Source organism: Chrysoperla carnea, chromosome 4 (genome assembly GCF_905475395.1).
Source record: "Chrysoperla carnea chromosome 4, inChrCarn1.1, whole genome shotgun sequence".
Classification (NCBI taxonomy): domain Eukaryota; kingdom Metazoa; phylum Arthropoda; class Insecta; order Neuroptera; family Chrysopidae; genus Chrysoperla; species Chrysoperla carnea.
In genome coordinates, this window is record NC_058340.1 from 3529373 (window position 1) to 3549682 (window position 20310).

The 20310-nt window shown below is 28.5% G+C and overlaps 2 protein-coding genes across 2 annotated transcripts; both read left to right on the forward strand.

The window, feature by feature from the left end:
- The first annotated feature begins 4232 nt into the window (after positions 1-4232).
- Positions 4233-13131, forward strand: LOC123299031 (facilitated trehalose transporter Tret1-like). The gene is made up of 3 exons (XM_044881168.1): positions 4233-4370; positions 8941-10791; positions 13119-13131. Exons 1-2 carry the CDS (start codon positions 4295-4297, stop codon positions 10293-10295), a joined length of 1431 nt encoding a protein of 476 aa, XP_044737103.1. The 5' UTR covers positions 4233-4294; the 3' UTR covers positions 10296-10791; positions 13119-13131.
- Positions 13132-13656: 525 nt separating this feature from the next.
- On the forward strand, positions 13657-18080 carry LOC123297707 (facilitated trehalose transporter Tret1-like). Its single transcript, XM_044879462.1, has 4 exons — positions 13657-13663; positions 14505-14924; positions 15072-15646; positions 18051-18080. Exons 1-4 carry the CDS (start codon positions 13657-13659, stop codon positions 18078-18080), a joined length of 1032 nt encoding a protein of 343 aa, XP_044735397.1.
- The last annotated feature ends 2230 nt before the right edge of the window (positions 18081-20310 follow it).

The following is a 20310-nucleotide window of genomic DNA, read 5'->3' on the forward strand; positions in this document are numbered from 1 at the left end:
TTTCTTAAAAATTTGCACGGATACCTAAGCTGAAATTTTAACCACATATTCTTTGAGTAAAAGACTACACACAAACAAATTTTGAGCCTTTAAATCAAACATTGTTGTCATGCTCATACATCCTTAACTAAAACTGAAGAGAAAAAACAAATTCAGTAGTTTACATAGCTGGTTTAGATTTTAATGGATTCCTACTTTTAAAGTCGCTGTGTAAACTACTGGACTTGTTTATTAAATTAATTTTTTTATTTTACACTTTTCAGATAGGATTTTCAAATAAATATCCTACTTAACATAGTTCATCCACTTTCATGTTATGTACCTATGTTTGGGTCATTTTGGCGCTCTAGAGACCAAACGCGTAGACCGATTTAAATGATTCTGGCCAATTGATTTGTCTATTTAATACCTAGTTAGCGATACTCCAATTAACATAATTCGCTGGCTTTCATTTTTTTCATTTTACAATATGGCGTATGGTTGTTTCCACAATTTTTATAAGTGCCTTGTCTTTAGTGACATTTGCAAGGCCAAGACAAACCAATTCCGCGTTCGATCTATTTAGTACCTACCTGAAAGAAACAAATATACATATGCAAGCTGATAAACACATTACCACTCGTTTCTCCACAATCTTGAAACCTAATAGAGCTAGGTTAATTTTGATGACAAATTTGAAAAGTATAACCCAAATTTAGTAGAATTACATACTTGGTTTATCAAAAATGATAAAATTTGGATGTGATAGAGCAAAATTAAATTTTTTGGATTCTGATGACGTCATAAAGTTCAAAAATTCAATTTTTTTAATAACACAGGCAATTTTTATCCGATCTTATTGGAATTTGTTTTGAAACCCACTAATTTTGGGTCATTCTTTTCAGCTGTGATGTCAGTTTTTCGCTAGCTATCACATATGTGCTTAATTCCGGAACCAGGCGTCCACATTCTTGAAATCTTATACAGCTTGATTAATTTTGACCATAAATTTGAAAAGTATGGCCCAAATTTAGTAGAATTACATACTTGGTTTATCAAAATTGGATAAAATTTGGATGTGATAGAGCAAAATTAAATTTTTTGGATTCTGATGACGTCATAAAGTTCAAAAATTCAATTTTTTTAATAACACAGACAATTTTTATCCGATCTTATTGGAATTTTTTTTGAAAACCACTAATTTTGGGTCATTCTTTTCAGCTGTGATGTCAGTTTTTCGCTAGCTATCACATATGTGCCCAATTCCAGGACCAGACCTCCACAATATTGAAACCTAATAGAGCTAGGTTAATTTTGATGACAAATTTGAAAAGTATGACCCAAATTTAGTAGAATTACATACTTGGTTTATCAAAATTGGATAAAAGGATGTGATAGAGCAAAATTAAATTTTTTGGATTCTGATGACGTCATAAAGTTCAAAAATTCAATTTTTTTAATAACACAGGCAATTTTTATCCGATCTTATTGAAATTTGTTTTGAAACCCACTAATTTTGGGTCATTCTTTTCAGCTGTGATGTCGATAGTTTGTTTCGAAAATCTTTGATCATATGTCGAATTTTCTATACATAATATTTTTTTTCAGAATCACTTGTATATAGTAATGTCAAGCATTGTTTTATTTGGTTGAGTTAATTTACACCTCATGCATCTGATATACATTACTAGAGTAGATTAAATATTAATTAGTTCATAATTTTTTTATTTATTTTATATAATTATTATTATCGTGATAATTTAATTATTCAGGGCATTCCTAAACTTTGTTATCATTACAGTTTATTAAAATGTTTATTAAATACTTTTATGTTGTGTTCTAGAATTAAATACTTTTATGTTGTGTTCAAGCTTGAATTATGCTTAAGCAAATCATACTATTTTTGGATTAAATGAAAATCTATAAAAAAAATTTAAGCGAAAATGATTTTACTTGATAATTTAAAAATAAAATTCTCGAAAGGAAAATTTGTACAATGTTTGGCTTGTCTTACAGGTAATTATTAATTTAATTAATTAATGAGCTTACTTATAAAGCATTTATTATTATTTTATTGTTTATTTTATACCCAAATAAAAAGTGATACTGTGATTATAAAAGTATTCCTAAACTTTTTATGAAAACAGAACGGAACATATATAGAGTATATGTGCATTTTTTATGACGCAGAGATATTTTTTCAATTTTGAGACGACGCAAAGTTCAAAAGGAGCGCTCATTCTATAATAACAATAACTAGGTCGGCCTTTCGGGCCGTAGCCCGTGGCTACCCTGTACACGAAAAGTAGTGAAGAAAATCAAAAGTTTTTAAAGTAATATTAGGAGAACATGTATTAAAAATAGAAATTATGTGTCTAGATTATTAGGAGAGCATCTGTAAAAACTAACATGTTTGCCTAACAAACTTATTATTAAGATTTGTTTAAATTTATGATATTTTTCCGTTCAAGTTATTTTTCTAGCGTGTTTTTTCCTAAGCGGTACATTTTTAGACCGTGAGTATATTTTTCGTCAAACATACACATTATAAGGTTAAATATGAGAGGTGAATCATGGAATTTGATAAAGGAATAAAGAAAATGAGGGTAGGACAGAAAAGAACTTGCTAGAGTAATTATAATATATAAGATAAAAAAATTAAAAATTGTAAAAAATTATTTTATTATTGGTGATTACATAACTATTCATTAATCATTTTAGATAATTCGATCTAAAAGAAAGGTTAGAGTCACTATGTTATGACTTTTCTTTCTCTATTCAATACACCTTGGTAAAACCACCTATATTAAGTTAGCGGACCTTATTCGTGAAATTCATAAATTTGCCACTCAATTATTTTTAAAAAAAATCGAATTCGCCCGATAATTTATCGTACCACTTCTAAATTTTATTTTACACAGAATTTGCCGTAAATTATTTGTGAAATTTTTTATTTTGTCGTTCAATTATTTAAAAAAAATACGGGTTGGTCCGCTATCGTAAACCACTATAAAAAAATGAAACCTTTCAACTTTACCACACTGAAAATTTGCTGTTTTTATCCGCAACTTATTCGTGAAATTTCTGATTATGCTCTCAATTACTTTTCAAGAAAGCAAACTATCTAAATAATTGAAAAGTTCCCAACTTTACCATACTAAAAATTTGTTGTTTTTATCCGTAAATTATTCGTGAAATTTCTGAATTTGTCGCTCATTTACTTTTCAAGAAAACCAAAATTTCCGATAGATTTGTATGAACATTTTCCTATCTTTCATATTATCTGAAACAAATGAAAACAATTGACTGAGCTAATTGTTGAAATACCATGTATAGACAGTGTTGATTACTCTGTCACATTACACATATACCTATACATGTCATACATATATATAACTGATATAGCCATAACATACATACTATACAATTTGCGCATAATTTGCGGCCTCACGGATAAACAGTCATGTTTACGAAAAATGTTTCAAACAAAAGTTGTTTACTTTTTTATAAGGATAATTTTTTACATTTAAACTTTTGTTTTATTCTAATGGTTTACAAGACACAATTGACATATGTTGCTCATTTACGAACTTGACCTCACTTTTTACGTCCTCAGCATTCTATTCAAATTTCAGCTTGATATCTCTTTTCGTTTTTGAGTAACCGTGATGGCAGACGGACAGACAAACAGACAGACAATCAGAAATGGACTAACTAGATGATTCTATGAACACCTATACCAAAATTTTTTTCGTAGCATTAATATTTTTGAGCGTGACAAACTTGGGACTAAACTTAATATACTATGTATATTTCATATATACATGGTATAAAATCTATGCCCATGTTCAATTTTTCGTGTCTTTGGTGAAAATTCTTACTAATATTATAAATGTGAAATAATATTATTTATTGTGAAGTTCTTAAAGTGGTCTGCTAACTTAACATAGGTGGTAAAACCTGTCTTAATAAATCGTTGAATTAAAGAAAAAAATTCCCGCATAAGACACCTAGTATAGTCAGTCTTTTATAGTTTTTACAATAGTCTGTCTTTCTAGAATTTATTTTGAATAGGCACCTATCAAGTGTCGTACAACAATTACCGAAGTGTACTAAAATTCACTTTAAACAATACAATTAATTGTTACCTACTATCCATAAAATTTTTATTGTTTAATTTATTTTTTGGAAATAACTTTCCTGAATTGACTAATTTCGAATTTTTTTAAAATAAATAATGGGGAAATAAAAAATTTGTAATTTTATTAAAAATTTGTATGATCTATTGAATGAAAATACTCAATTGAGTGCAAAAATGGGTGATGTGTATTTAGAACATAGTCAACGAACTCGTTCAGCAAAATTTAAGCAATATATAGCATGTTTTGCAGGTAAATATCACTAATTTGTTACATTATTGCATGCAACTTTACATCATGACTACCCTTACGCGCGTGTCATAAGAATCAATGGAAAATTAGATTGTCAAATTTTATTTTTCAAGTTAAAAAAATTCAGCCAAAAAACAAAAAGTTTTTTTTTGTAAAAATTGGCTCTAATGTGTCTGGCCAGATTTCCCTTCATATTAAGTTATGTGCGTAGTCATGGTAGGGACAATAAAATCGATACCAGCGCTACCAGTGAAAAATTTGGCGTTAAAGGGGGCTGTTATTACTAATTTGCAGTTACATGTTAATGTTATAGAAATGTCAAATTAAAATTAATGAAAAACACGAATTAATTAAACTTAATGCATTAAAAATTGTGAAAATAAGAAATCAAGTTGCACAAATATTATTTTTCAAATGTAAATTATCATAATTATTTATTTAAATTTGTGAGACAATAATATTAAATTTTCAATATAAGTTATAAATGCAATCCATACAATTATATATGCATCTATACAATTCTATAATTAAAGTAGTGTATCGTTACCATGGAAACGCCTCCTAAAAAACTCACGCACGGTGCGAATAAGTAGCATATAATTAACATTCATAATTATGGCGAAGCAGTACATCTGTATAATATTTTATGTCTATAAAGTGACCTATAAAAAGGTTCCAGTTATAATCGGTAGATAGAGTCCTCAGTAGGATTGTCCATTTTTTTTTCAAATATTTTGACATTTTTATAAAGGATCCAAAACATTTAACAATCGATTTGGCTTTTGGTTAAAATTAAATTTTAGATACAGCACGATATTGTCCTCCTTATTCATATACCAAAATGAGCGGATAGAACTATTCATTTTGGTATTATAGCCCTTAAAATAACCAATAAAACAGAAATTTCGTATTTCAATACTGATTAATCATATAAATAGATTATTGAATTAAACAAATTAAAACTTAGGTATTTAATTAATCTTAATCCATGTAATTAAGCGATAATTACTCTTCACAAGGTCGAAAATAATTTGTATTTACCTTTCTTATTTTTATTTATCTAGATTGTTATTCCCTGTTCACGTGAGTGTTTCCCTGTCTTCCTTATTCCTTTATCAAGTTACATGATCTATCAATCATTTTCAAGCTTATTCTGCTGGCCGCTGACGAAAAATAGACTCGAGGTATAAAAATGTCTCTTTGGAAAAAACAGGCAGGAGAAATCATATAGGAGTAAATTTTGTTCACTATGTAATTTGTATATCATATCTGTAATAAAATTGCCTATATATAAGAAGAAAGTTTGTAGCCACGAATACTGGACTGTAGAATTCCGCAAGAGTAGAGCTAGTTTTCTTATAAATGGAGAAATATTTTTATTAGAAGAGTATTTATCGGATGAATATATATGTCACCGAAATATTTTAAGAATCGTTATTTTATAATAAATCTAGACATATTTTAAACTAACGATAAATTGCGTACGATTAATAAGATTAACAATCTAACCTTTTATTTTTTGTAGGATTATAAACTAAAAATGGCTGATTCTCTGTTTACAAATTTAACGATTTGCAGCCGTTAGTTTATAAAAAGAGTCTGGAGATAATGTCTAGGAAATATGTCTCAAAAATTTATTATAATACAAAAACTAAACAAAATATTTAAAATATGCAGTTTATAATAAAAGCATAAATTATTGATTTAAAAAAAATTGTAAACATATTCTAGCATTTCTTAAATATCACAGAATGAATAAAATAAAATAATTGTAAGAAAACTATAAACATAGTCTAGCATCACTTAGGTGTCGTCGAGGAAACAGTTATCGCATATTTTTAGCATGATGGCATTGTTTATCAGATGGTTGATTTCCTAGAATTTTCGCTTAATTTAATTTATCTATTTGTTAGATTACACTTTTATCTAATATATGAATCATTTTAGATCAAAAAAGGCTAAAATGAAGAATTTTTATGTACCTCAACCTATCTGGCCAGTTTTTTTTAAAATGATCAGTAAGGTTCATATATCAAAATCTACATATAAGTTTTTTCCGCTTGAAAGTTTTACCATTGCATGGGCCAAATAAGCCCATTGTAATAGTTCATTTCTCAGGTTATTAACATTAAGCTGAAAATATGCAACAAAATGGGCCAGAAACACATACTCGGAGGTTTTTGGGATAGCTGATCACTATTCCGAAGTTATAATTTCAATATAATCCTCTTGGGGTAATTTACCAGGCTGGCCAAAATTTCAATATTCTGTAAATATTAAACAAAATGGACCCAAAAAGTATTCTGAGAGTAGAATGTGGATATACCTCCTCTGCGGGAGGGGGTCTATATAATTCGCCTCCCGCTGACCCAACACAGCAATGGAGATGAACAATCGAATATTTTCAAATATACCCAAGTGGGGTATCAAATAAAAGAGCATAACGTGTACATTAACGCATGACGGTGTGAAAGTAGGGACTAAGGATCGAATATTTTCAAATATACCCAAGTCTACTATCAAACAAAAGGGCATGTTGTGTACATTAAAAAACTGTAAGTTACATGGAAATTAGTTCACTCGTTTTAGGGTTGTTTAAACTGTTTCATCGTGGCATTATCAAATTTCATAAAATTTACTAGATACTTCTTATATATTTCTATTGGTCTAGGAGAGGGATTTCGGAATTTTGATTCCAGAATCGTCATCAACGACTTCAAAAACCCCCAGTATACTTTTTTGGTCCATTTTTTGAATATTATAGAAAATTGAAGTGTTAAGCCAGCGAAGGCTGAAAAATTCTAAGAGGGAGAGGGAAGCATATCCCCATTCTTACTTCGGAATCGTGATCAGTGACCTCAAAAACCCTTGAGTATACTTTTTTGATCCATTTTGTTGAATATTTACAGAATATTGCAATTTTGGAAATTGGAAATTGGAAATTGACCCATTTGGCCCATAGCAAATACCAAAACTTTCTAGCGGCAAAAAGTTAGATGTAGATTTTGATATATGAACCCTGATCATTTTAAAAAAAGTGACCCGATAGGTTGAGGTTCAAAAAAAATCTCTATGAAATGCTAAAATGACACGACTATAACTAGTTTCATAATTCTTATAATTTTCCTTATGTACACAAAGATACTTTTGTAGTTAGTTCTATGGCAAATTGTTGCGTACCAAGGTAATTTATCACTTTATTTCACCTTTAATATAAATTACCTATGTTTTATTAATTTATAATTTATAAATATTTATAAATTTAAAAAATATTATTTCAACACTAATAAAAACTAATATTAAATAACGCCTATTAAATTATCTTTCTTATTTATCGTTTGATTTATATAATAACTAGCTTGATACTCGCCCACTTCGCTATAGGCTTAAAAGTACAGACTGGTAGAGGCCACCTCGTTATATCCTGTAAATCCCTTGCTCCCTCTTTCATAACACTCGAAATAGGGACAGGGATTGTTTTACACATTTATAGTTTTCAATTTTTTCTAAACTGATAAGAGTCATAACTCATTGATCAGGACAGATTCTCATGAATTGTATCTTGTTTACCATTTTTACAGAAACTTATTTATGGTTCAAAATGTTGCTCATGGATGGATGCGCATTGAAATGGCAGACTAAATTTAATTTTTTTAATATATTTTTATAAATTATAGCTCATGTGTTATTCTGATGCATGAGCTACATTATGATAGAGTTTCATTCAAATCCATTCAGTAATTTGTGCGTGAAAGCGTAACAAGCATACATATGTAGGGAAACATATAAAATATATAGGGATAGAAATTAGTTGGGATTGGTTAGAATGATTTAAACAATCCACTAAATTATTTTAAAGGCAAGCTTGAGATAAGTGTTTTATCATCCTTCCAACTATCGTCACAAAGCGTTAAGGGATAATAACAGTTTTTCCACTTCTGATTCAAAAACTAGGTAGTAAAAGCTTTTGAACGATCCGTAGATGGTTATATTAGACAGACAACTGCTTATTAGACTGTTTTTCTCGATGATACAGCTTTTTGGGGAACCTTGATTAAATTTAAATTATTTAATAAAAAAGGCGATATATTATGGTGAATGTTTTTTGAGATGATATTTTTTTAAACAAACTGGGTTAAAAGTCTCCATAATAATATTCCTCAGTTGTTTCTCAAGATATCGTTATTCTCTCCCGAACAAGTATAGACTTTTAGTCTTAAAAACTTAGAAAGATTTGCTTTTTTCGCGTAGAGATGCTTTTGTGAGACACAATAATCAAACTTCCATACTATTCTTACTTAGTCAGGTTCGACTAATGTATATTTTAAATCCAGTTCTTGCAAATCTAGCAATAGGGTGGAGAACTTGGAGGATAATTATACCATAAATCTGTTCTTCGTCAGAAATCAGAAACGAGGAACACGAGATTGTAATAAACGAGACTTTAAATCAGCATATTTAAGAGGATATTTTACCAAAATTGTAAACAAATTTTCCTAAAACTCAGTGCGGATGTGTATATTTTAGAGCATTTAATATATATTCATTAAATTACTTTTATTTGTTCTAGCAACAATTGCATTGTTTGATGATGGTTTAATGTATGTCTGGCTTTCACCAGTAATTCCAAAATTAATAGCAGGAGATTCTGGGATATCAATAACTTCAGAACAAGAATCATGGCTCACATCAATGCTGTTAATAGCTGCGCCAATTACAGCAATATTTTCAATACAATCAATTCGCTTAATTGGCAGTAAAAATTTAATTTTATTGAGTAATATTCCAATGATTTTATCACTCTTATTGATCATATTTTCAACATCTGTTATCGAATTGTATATATCAAGATTTTTAGCTGGAATGTGTGATGCAATGTGCTTTGTGGGTGCACCCGCATATATTGGAGAAATTTCAGAACCATCTTCTCGTGGAATATTGTCAACATGTATTATGATTTCATACAATTTGGGAGCAGTTATTACTCTATACTTTGGTTATGTCCTTCCTTTGAAAACATACCCACTGTATTGCCTTCCAGCTCCATTTATAATGTTTATTCTTTTCCTGTTCATGCCTCAATCACCTTCTTATCTAGTATCAAAAGGTAAAGTTGAAGAAGCTAAAAAACAATTGGAAGTGATTCGTGATTCTGATATTTGTGAAGAATTTGCAGACATCAAAACAAGTATCGAAAATGATGTCAACGTTTTTGCGAATTTTTTGAATTTGTTCCGAGTGAGGGCCAATATAAGAGCTACGTATATTATATTTATGACAGTATTTATTTGGCATTGTTCAGGATTTATTATTATGGCTATATATTTACACACAATTATCTTGGAAGCACAAATTAAACTTCCTGAAACAACTTCCATTGTAATATATTCTCTTGTACAAGTTCTGTCAGGAATAGCTAGCACATTTTTTGTAGATCGATATGGTAGAAAGCCATTATTATACATTTCATGCACTGGCACAGCCGTATGTTTATGTGCCTTAGGGACTTTTTTTTTCTTCAAAAATATGAACTACAATGTTGAATCAGTGACGATTTTACCATTGATCGCCTTAATTTTATATGTATTTTTCGTAAGTATTGGATTATGTAATATTCCAATTGTATATACATCAGAATTATTTGCGTATAATATGAAAAATTATGCTGGAGCTTTATTCTCTCTCAGTTATAATTTATTTGGTTTGGGTGCAAATTATTTATTTCTGGTTTTAACTAAACATTGGGGTATGCATGTTTTGTTCTGGACATTATCCGTGGCCACATTGTTTGGAGTGTTAGTTACATATATTTGGTTACCGGAAACCAAAAATAAATCAATTATTGAAATTCAAAATTATTTATCATCGCGTAAAAGTAAAGTATCGTTACGTAAGAGCTACGTAGATCTTACAGGAAAAAGTTGATACAAGAATATAAAATAGTATATTATACATCTAGGGAACAAAAGTAAATAATGTCTCAGATCTCATGTACAATGCCCGAGGCGAAGCCGAAGGTGACAAATATGAGATCTGAGACATTCTTTACTGACTCCCGTGGTGTGTGTGTCCTATTTTTCTCCCCGACGGAGGTGGAAAACGGCAACTTTGTTTTGTAAAGTGGGTAGAAAGTTGATACTTTCTGCACGGAGATGAGAAAAATTTCATTTATCATTGTTTGCTGTACTGAAAAATTGTTTTTGCCTTAGTAGTGTTTATAATTTATTCGCCTCGTTGTTATTTTAAATTGTAGTTTTTATCTTGAAGAAAATTATTCTATTTGTGTGATAAGGTTGTCCGAAAATAAGCCTACTGCACTTCGGAAGGTGATTCGGCACGAATAGGAAGAAAAACATGATCCCTTATATGTGTGAAAATCATAATTTGTAAGCCCGCTGGGGCATCATAACTAAATTATTCCGTAAGCGGACTAGAGATTATGCTTTTTTAACTTTTAAAAGGTTCTAACCACTTATGTTTCAGGACCTGTGCAGAGAATCCATGAGGGAGATTAATAGATAAATAAAATTTTAAATTTTTGCATTTGAACTCTTTAATGTATTTTGATACCGTAAATTGGAAATGATACCATATAGATTTGAAATTATTTATCAATTAATTATCATTTTATATATCTTTTTTGAAAATAAGTACTCTGAAATTATAAAGCTTTGTAAAAAATTTAATAATACTACTAATACGGATTACTTTAAATTCTCATTAGCTGACCTACATTTAGAAAATTTCAAATTTTTTGTATCGAAACGCCTTAAGTTGTTTTCTGGGCGCGCTGTTGGACTGTACGCAGCTTTAAGAACACGGATATGCATATGAGCATAAATAATGATACATTGTTTTAGGCGTGGCAAGCTCAGATTCAATTTTTCATTTGTTATATTGCAACAATCTAATACATGATCAATATAATAAAATTATCAATAAAGGTTTGTAAATTTGTAAATATGATCAATAAATATTGACAAACTCCAATTACGTTGCAGTATCATTTTATTTATTGACAATCTAGTTAATTACAGGGTCAAATTGTTTGTGATAGAGTAGAACCTGATAGAATGTGCAATTAAGTATGCCATCGAAATAAGGTGAAGAAACAACACTGCCACGGAAAAAGGTTCTACAAATCGGTTTTGTTCAAGGTAGTATGAGCACCAAAGCAATTTTAGATTTAAGGTTGAAATTATTTGTACCTTATTTTCAACTTTGATAATTAATTTTGTTATAACTTCATGAATGTAGACGATAAATAAGAATAAAATTTTTCGATATCTGTCTTGGTTTTGGAAATATTGAAAACTACATAATGAAAACCCAAAATTTTCGATATTGTGAAAATTACTCCAGATATCGAAAAATTTTATTCTTACTTTTCGTCTTATATTGTCAAGTTTAACATAATTATTATTAAAAATAATTTTTTTTCAATTTGTGTCCCCACTACCGTGCATATACATCCTCAATTGGTCAGACACAACGAGTTTTTTTTTTTCAATAATTAATTAAGGTTTTAACTTTTAAATAGTTTTCTTTTAATTTCTCGACTATTTTTGGAGAAATCTATGAAAACATATCATCCATCTACCGTTGTACCATAAGACATAAACAGAAACTATCACACACTGGTCGAGCGAAACTGATAAAACAGTTAGCTGTTAGCTGACAAAATAAAATTTTGCTGAACCAATAATTTTGTTTAAAAGCGTTATTAAATTACAGTCTTTTCAAATCAAATTTTTCAATATATGATCGCATCAAACAAAACATTTTATAGCTTATAGCTCTTTTTTAATATGTACAGGTTGTTTCGTTATTCGATAGTCACCTGGAAGGTGTTTATATTTGCAGCAAATCATTAGCAACAAATTTGACATATTAAATCGAAAATTCTTGACTCACGAGTTAGAGCAACGTTTAAGTTATTTCATGTATTTCGCTACATGCAAAAAAGTGTAAGCTGTATAAAAATCATTGCACCTTCTAATGTAAGTACCTACCTCAGATCATCGCACGGTGAAAAAGTCAGACGACTTATAAGCTTGGTACGTCTTTATGTACATATCTATATGTATCTATGTAACGGATGACAATACAATAATTTAATAAGTTCTGTTAGATTATACTGATCAGGATCTTCAGAATTAACGATTAACTAAAAAATCTTTGGTGGTGGAAGCGCAGATAACTTTCAATAACACTAATAAATATAATAGTTTCAAAAATTAAAATTCACGCTTTTGTAGCTAGCTGAACTAAGAAGTAGAAAATACATAATAGTCTGAGAAAAAACTTTGTAACTATAGCTGAAGTAAACAGTTGATAATAATTTCTATAAGTTCGAAAAAATAGAAGCGTAGTAAATAATCAAAGTTATTTTCTTTCATCTAAAATAACTTATTTCAATTCACTAGTTACAAAAAATATTTTTTATTATTATTTATTTATTTTAATGAAGTTCTAAGAACTTTTTATCAATATTTCTGTTTTTTATTTCTCAAAATTTGACTGAGGTATTTAATGGAGGTCTATTTTGTAAGGTCAGAATATTCTTTTATTGAATATTTTTATTAAATATTTGATGTCTAATTTGCGTTTGACCTTATATGACGTAGATTGTTTTTCAAAATATTTTTAAATTATTTTATACGAATAAGAGCCACCGGAAACAATATTCTCCCATTTTCGATAATAGGATAACACCCGAAACATGTTAAAAATTTTATGAAATAAAAGTAAAATTACAAATCAAAAATAAATGTTATAAAAGTTATTTATTAAATTGAGTAATTTACCTTAATATCCACAAAAAATGAAAATCCAAAAAATTTCAAATTTTATTTATCAAATTAATCATCCTTTTCTACGACTTTTTTGAAAAATTCATATCGATTCTCTATATGGCTTAGGAGAAATTAACAATCTAAGCCACTATTTTTACAAAAAAAATGATTTTCATTTTTAAGCACAGTTCTTAATTTTGGTATGATTATAAAGCTTAAAACTTGAGGAATATTGATAAAAGTTTATTATGTAAATCGTAAAATATATTTAAAAGCACATTGGCTAAAAAATCAACATTTATTACGACTTCTTCATGTACCACCATGTAAAAAGGTCTGTTTTTAATAATTAATTTATCGTTAACCTTACAGAAAATCAACCTGAAATTATTACAGGAAGCGTGTTAAATACTCATTAATTGACACACAAATTTTCAGTTTTTTAGTAACCATTTCGTTTTGGTAACGAAACACCTTAAATGAATGAACTCATGTCGGGTATGAAGTATTTAAGTAGCTCACTTTGTATATTTTAAAAAAAATTTTAAAACAATAAGAATTAATAAAAGATTGTTATGAATTGATGCAAAAATTTTTATCGATTATGGTTTAATTTATTTAAAATACATATTTTATACTTACAATTAATAAATTCTTTTTAAAATTGATTAATTCAATATACTAATTGAAACAGTGGAATTCAAATTTTAAATAAACCAATAATAATTATAGAAAATTTTTAAAACATTATGAAATAATATTTTTAAAATATTTTTGAAATTCTTTTAAAACTTATTTTGCTTAAAATGTTTAAAACATTTTTATCTGGATACCCGATACAAATTTTATCAAGTTTTATTGGTAAGTAGATTTTTTTTTAATTATATGTTAAAGAGAAATATTCTACAAATAATGTTTCTATATTCGCGTCTACGAATATCATATTCAAAACTGCGAATAAATTCGTGTAAACTACGAAATTTTCTAACTTTGTATATGTTTTTCCCTTTAAATGTCCTATTCGTCGGCCTATTGGTAAATAAAATTGTTTAAAATCAATAATTTAAACGAGTTTGTCCATTATTGAAAAAGTTCGGATTGTGATATTTTTAATGAAAATTCCAGTGACGAAGTTTTTTTTTCCAGAAGTTTTGAAGGGTCGTAGATCGAAGGGAAGGGTTTTTGAAGGTTGAGCCTATAAGAACTTTTTATCAGCATGATCAAAACTACCTTAATTCATAGTTTTCAAATAATTTTGAAACCAAAAATCAATATATCATGTCCGGGATTCGTTAATAATAAACTGAATATTTGAATTATAAATATTTTTATTTTCCAGTAACTATTGGAATATTTTCATTTGGACTTGGACATTTATGGATTGCACCAGCTATACCTAAACTTCAATCAATTAGTAATGAAACGATTAATATAGGAATACAAATTTCACCAGAAGAGGGTTCATGGATTGCTTCAATTGAATTAATTACCTTACCAATCAGTTCATTTTCAACAATATTCTTAGCAAATTATTTTGGTACAAAAAATATTTTAACATTCGCACCATTTCCATTAATTTTATCATGGATAGTCATCGTTTTTGCACAAAATGTTTGGTATTATTATTTTGCTCGCTTTTTAGTTGGTATCTCAGAAGCACTTTTCTATAATTGCGCACCAGTTTATATCAGTGAAATATCCGATCCAAAAATACGTGGTGCCTTACTATTTTTAATTCCTGTCATGTTTAATGTTGGAAGTTTAGTAACATACTATTTTGGATATATTTTATCGATAAAATTTTTTGCAATTTTATCAATTATTCCAGCTTTTTTGTATTTTATACTTTTTTTAATAATGCCACAATCACCATATTTTTTTATTATCCGTAAAAACTATCAAAAAGCTGAAGATACATTACGGTTTTTACGTGGTAAAAATTATCAAGCGAACGAAATTGATATTTTAAGAAACGCTATCCAAAATGATATGTCGAATAAAGTTACGATTCGAACAATACTAAATACATACTCCTATCGAAAATCATTCGGAATAGTTTTTATGGTTATGGGGTTTCAACAATTAGCAGGCACTACAGCTATTGCAAGCTATTTACATCTTGTAATAAACGAATCGAATGTGAATATTGGAACAGAAATACCAGCTGTAATTATTGGATTTGTTACAATATTATCAAGTATGTGTTCAACATTTTGGATTGATCGAAAAGGTCGTAGACCATTGCTGTTAGTTTCAATTTTTGGTGCAGGATTTTTTATACTAATTGGTGGAATTTATTTCACATTAATGGAATATAAATATAATTTAACCAAATACACATGGATACCAACGATTATTCTTGTCTTTTACGAAATTTTTGTAAATTTTGGTATAATTAATATGGCGTTAGTTTTGGCTGGTGAATTATTTTCAACAAATATGAAAAATTATGGTGTTGGTGCTGCATTAATTAGTTACGGAGTATTTGGATTTATTACAAATAAAATATTTCAATTCATAACAAATACATTTGGCATGAGTTATAATTTTTTTGGATTTAGTTTTTTTGCTTTTTTTGGATTTATATGTTTTTATTTGTATTTGCCAGAAACACGACAAAAAACATTAGTTGAAATACAAAATATGCTTCAAAAAGAAAACAAAATAAAATCCTTTGTTTAAGGATGTATGAGCGCCAAAGCAATTTTAAATAAAGAGCTTGTTTTTTTTTTTTTTTTTAAATGAAGATTGGTTAAGTCAAAATCAATTCTGAAATTTTTAAGGAGTGGGAGGGGTTGCTCGATTAATTAAATAAATAAATTACATCAAAAGTAGGCATATTTAATATTGATTTTATGGTAAAATGATAGGTGGATGTTTTCATAGATTTCTCCAAAACTAGTCTGTGGAAATTATTTAAAAAAAACTATTTAAATTAAAGTTAAAATCTTTATAAATTATTGAAAAAAATAAGAACAATTTTTATGCTCGACTAATTAAGGATGTATAAGCACGGTTGTAGGGACACAAAGTTAAAAAAGTATATTTATTCAATTTTGATGATGAATTATGTTATAAATTGACTATATGTATAAGACGAAAAGTAAGAATAAAATTTTTCGATATCTGAAGTAATTTTTAAAATATCGAAAACTGAAAATTTCGTTTAATTATTTAGCTTTCGATATTTCGAAAACCAAGGCAGATATCGAAAAATTGTATTTTTATTTTTCGTCTACATTCATGAAGTTATAATAAAAATTCATTATCAAAATTTAAAATAAGGTACAAATAATTTCAACCCTAAATCTAAAATTTCACAGCGGTGCTCGTACAACCTTAATATTAATCACTTTAAAAGGAAGTCAAACTATTTTTATACAAAACCAAATTTGTTTGTCCAAAGACATTTTGAATAAAAACTCATCTCATCGCCCGCTGATCAAATAGGACGTTTTTAGGCAAGTATTTTTTCAAGAAAAATGTTTACGATAATCCTTTTAAAAAAGCAAATTTCCATCTAGGGTGTCACCTAGGGGGGAGAGAGGGGCAGCTGTCCTTCGCCATGGCTTAGGAGCGACAGTGTAATAAGGGGGCAGCAAACATGTTATTAAAAATTTTTTAAAGCTTATTTATTTTAAATTTATGCAATTTTTTTTCTTAAAGTACAAAATTTAAATTTAAAAAAAAAAAAAATATTTTGGGTTTTTTAATCATTTTGCTCTTCTGATTTTTCCTCTAGACGCTTAGTTTTCGAAACTAAAGAACCTTGAAGGATATATTGGTAAAATTATATTAAATATTTTTAAACTTCAAAAAATCATAATTTTTTTCAAAATTGCAATTGTATATTTGTTTCTAAGCTAATAATATCTTTTATTTATGATAAAAGAATTACTCTAGCAAGTTTTTTTCTGTCCTACCCTTATCTTCCTTATTTCTTTATCAAATTAAATTATTCACCGCTCATTGTCAAGCTTATTATGTCTAGGTTTGACCAAAAATATACTCACGGTCTAAAAATGGAAGGCTTAGGAAAAAACACTCTAGACAAATAATTTTCATAAATTTAAATAATAAGTTTATTAGACAAACATGTTAGTTTTTACAGATGCGAATCTGATACTCTAGACATATAATTACTATTTTTAATACATGTTCTCATAATATTAATTAAAGGACTTTTGACTTTTTCACCATTTTTCTACGAAATTTGTTTTTTGTTGTTTTTTGTTGTTTTTAGCCACGGGCTACTGTAACTACGCATGATCGCATCAAGAACATTTGATAGAACATGATAAAAAAAAATAACAATATAATATGTAAATCGCTTAAAATATTTGGTACCTTGACATAAAAGATTTTAATTTTTGTTATTATTTACACAACTAACTTGTTTTTGTTAATACGGGTCACATTATTGGACAATCTAACTACGGAAAACTCTATCTACCGATTTAAATTAGAACCCTTTTACAGGTCATTAAATAGATATTCTATGGAATGTGGATGCATTATAATATGACCTTTGTTCATGAACATAAATTAGCCGTGTAAAAATAATAAACTTTAAAATTTTTTATGTCGGCATTGTACATAATATTTAAGTGATTTGCATAAACCCATATTTCATATCAAGTTTTATCAAAAATTCTACTATGATAGTAATATTAATAATTTAATTTTTTTGCCCATAAAAAGTAACTGCACCATGTTTCAAAAAAACGACCTTGATTATCGGATTCAGCCAAAAAAAATACGCTGAAAACCATAGATAGAGTATATATGCAATTGAAATTGTAAAGCGCATATTCAAACTGAATTGCGTATATGAAATCTCGAACCAGGGATAATGTTGAATTTTTTATTGCTTGATTCGTTTTAGGTTACGGGAATTCAAGAAAGTGTCCCGTAATCGAGACTTAAGGGATAATCAGGCCATATTTACTTAAAATGTTAAGGGGGAAAAGAGGCAATTGTACGTTTCGGGTCAAAGGAACTTAAGGCAGAATCAGATAAAGCGAAATCTAAAGCGAGTGTAGACTTAAGGATTGTAACATTTTAGTTTAAACGGACTCTACCAAACTTGTTTGATTAATCATATTGATATATAAGAAGTGAAAACAAACAATTGACTGAGTTAATTGTTGAAATACCATGCATAGTCAGTGTTGATTTCTTTATCACATTACACATCCAAACATGTGACCCATACATAACTGATAATCAGGTATAGTACATATTATAAAATTTCCGCCTAATTGGCGCCCTCATGGGTAAACAGTGATGTTTACGAAAAAATGTTTCAAACAAAAGTTGTTTAATTTTTGATAAGGAACATTTTTTACATTTAAACTTTTGTTCTATCTCTAACGGTTTACAAGATGGGTCCTACGGACCCAGGACCCAATTGACCTATGATGCTCATTTACGAACTTGACCTCACTTTTACGTCCTGAGTACGCTATAAAAATTTCAGCTCAATATCTTTTTTCGTTTTTGAGTTATCGTGTCTAAAACAAAAATGGGGTAATGGGGTAATTAGATGATTTAGTGAACACCTATGACAAAATTTTTTTCCTAGCATCATTATTTTTAAGCGTTTCAAACTTGGGACTAAACTTAATATACTATGTATATTTCATATATACATGGTATAAAAATGATCATGAAAGTCAATTTTTCTTTTAACAAACGTAAATAAAAACATTTTTTATACCCATGCAACATTTGGTATATTGTATCTATATACAACTAGCTTGATACTCGCCCGCTACGGTAAAAACCACCACGTTATAGCCTCCACCTCTCTTGATCTAACTTATCCCCCTTCCATAACACTCGAAGTAGATTTCTATTGTTTAAGTGTAATTTTTACACTTAAACATGAGTCCTTGGTTAAACTTAGTCCTTGGTAGAAGAGTTCTACCATGAAATAGTCAAAACTCATTGGGTATATCAGGAAACATGGCCATGAATCGTTTTACATTTACTATTTTAAATTACAGAAATATTTAATTTATGGTTCAAAATGATGATCATAGATGGAACAGTAAAATGTCACATTAAGTTTATTTTTTTTTAAATATATTTATAAATTATAGCTCATGTGTTATTCTGATGTATGAACTATAATCTTGTAGAGTTTCATTCAAATTTGATTTAGCAGTTTTTGCGTGAAAGTGTAACAAACAAACAAACAAAAAAAACAAACAAACATCCTTACTTTCACATTTATAATATATAAAGATTTTTTTTTAAATGTTGCGATGTTTTTAAAATACTTGTTTCAAACTGTCTTGTATATTTATGACGTCCTTCAAACATTTCATAATCCAAGAATTTTTAAATGCATAACTAACTATACATTAAATTAGTATATTCCGCGTCTACAGTAGCGTTTTTAAGTATGCCAATAATTTTTTTTTTAGAGATAAATATTTTAAACACGTTTTTAGTTTCTAAAAAAATTTATTTCGTTTCTTTCTTGGCTAATTATTATTACACTAGTTCGACCCTTGCGGAATTCCACTCCCGTAGTTACCGTAACCCGTGGGTACCCTGTACCCGTGACTCAAAATAACAAACAACAAATTTCGTATGAAAAGTGGTGAAGAAAAATTACGTCATCAAATTGGATGCCCGCGTTTTTGACAGTTTAAAACCGGTTTAAAATTTAATTTAAGTTTTTGGCAAGAAAGCGTGTATGTATTTTTCCGAAATAAATTTTTGGTGGCTTTTTATTAGCAAAATCAACATTTTGAAGTACTTTTTCAAAAATAGTAGAATACCCTATTTTCACTCTTTTTTGGTTTTCTAATGGACGAAATAATTTAATTTTAATTTTATCTTGAAGAACTTAACATTTCAAAATTTATCCCCAACAATATTTAATGGCACTGCCTCCCTCTACGGATAGAACCCGCCCCCTCCCCCACCGGACCAAAGTTTAATAAGGACTTTAAAAAGTTTATGAGAAAAAACTTCAATTTTTTTATTAAAATTTCGATAAAATTAATCAACTAAAAGTTTTATGTTTGAATAAATGTACAAAACATCATGTACAATACAGTCGTTTCGATCCTATATTACATCTTATTTATTATATCTCTAGAGTGTTTTTTCCTGTCCACGCGAGATATCTT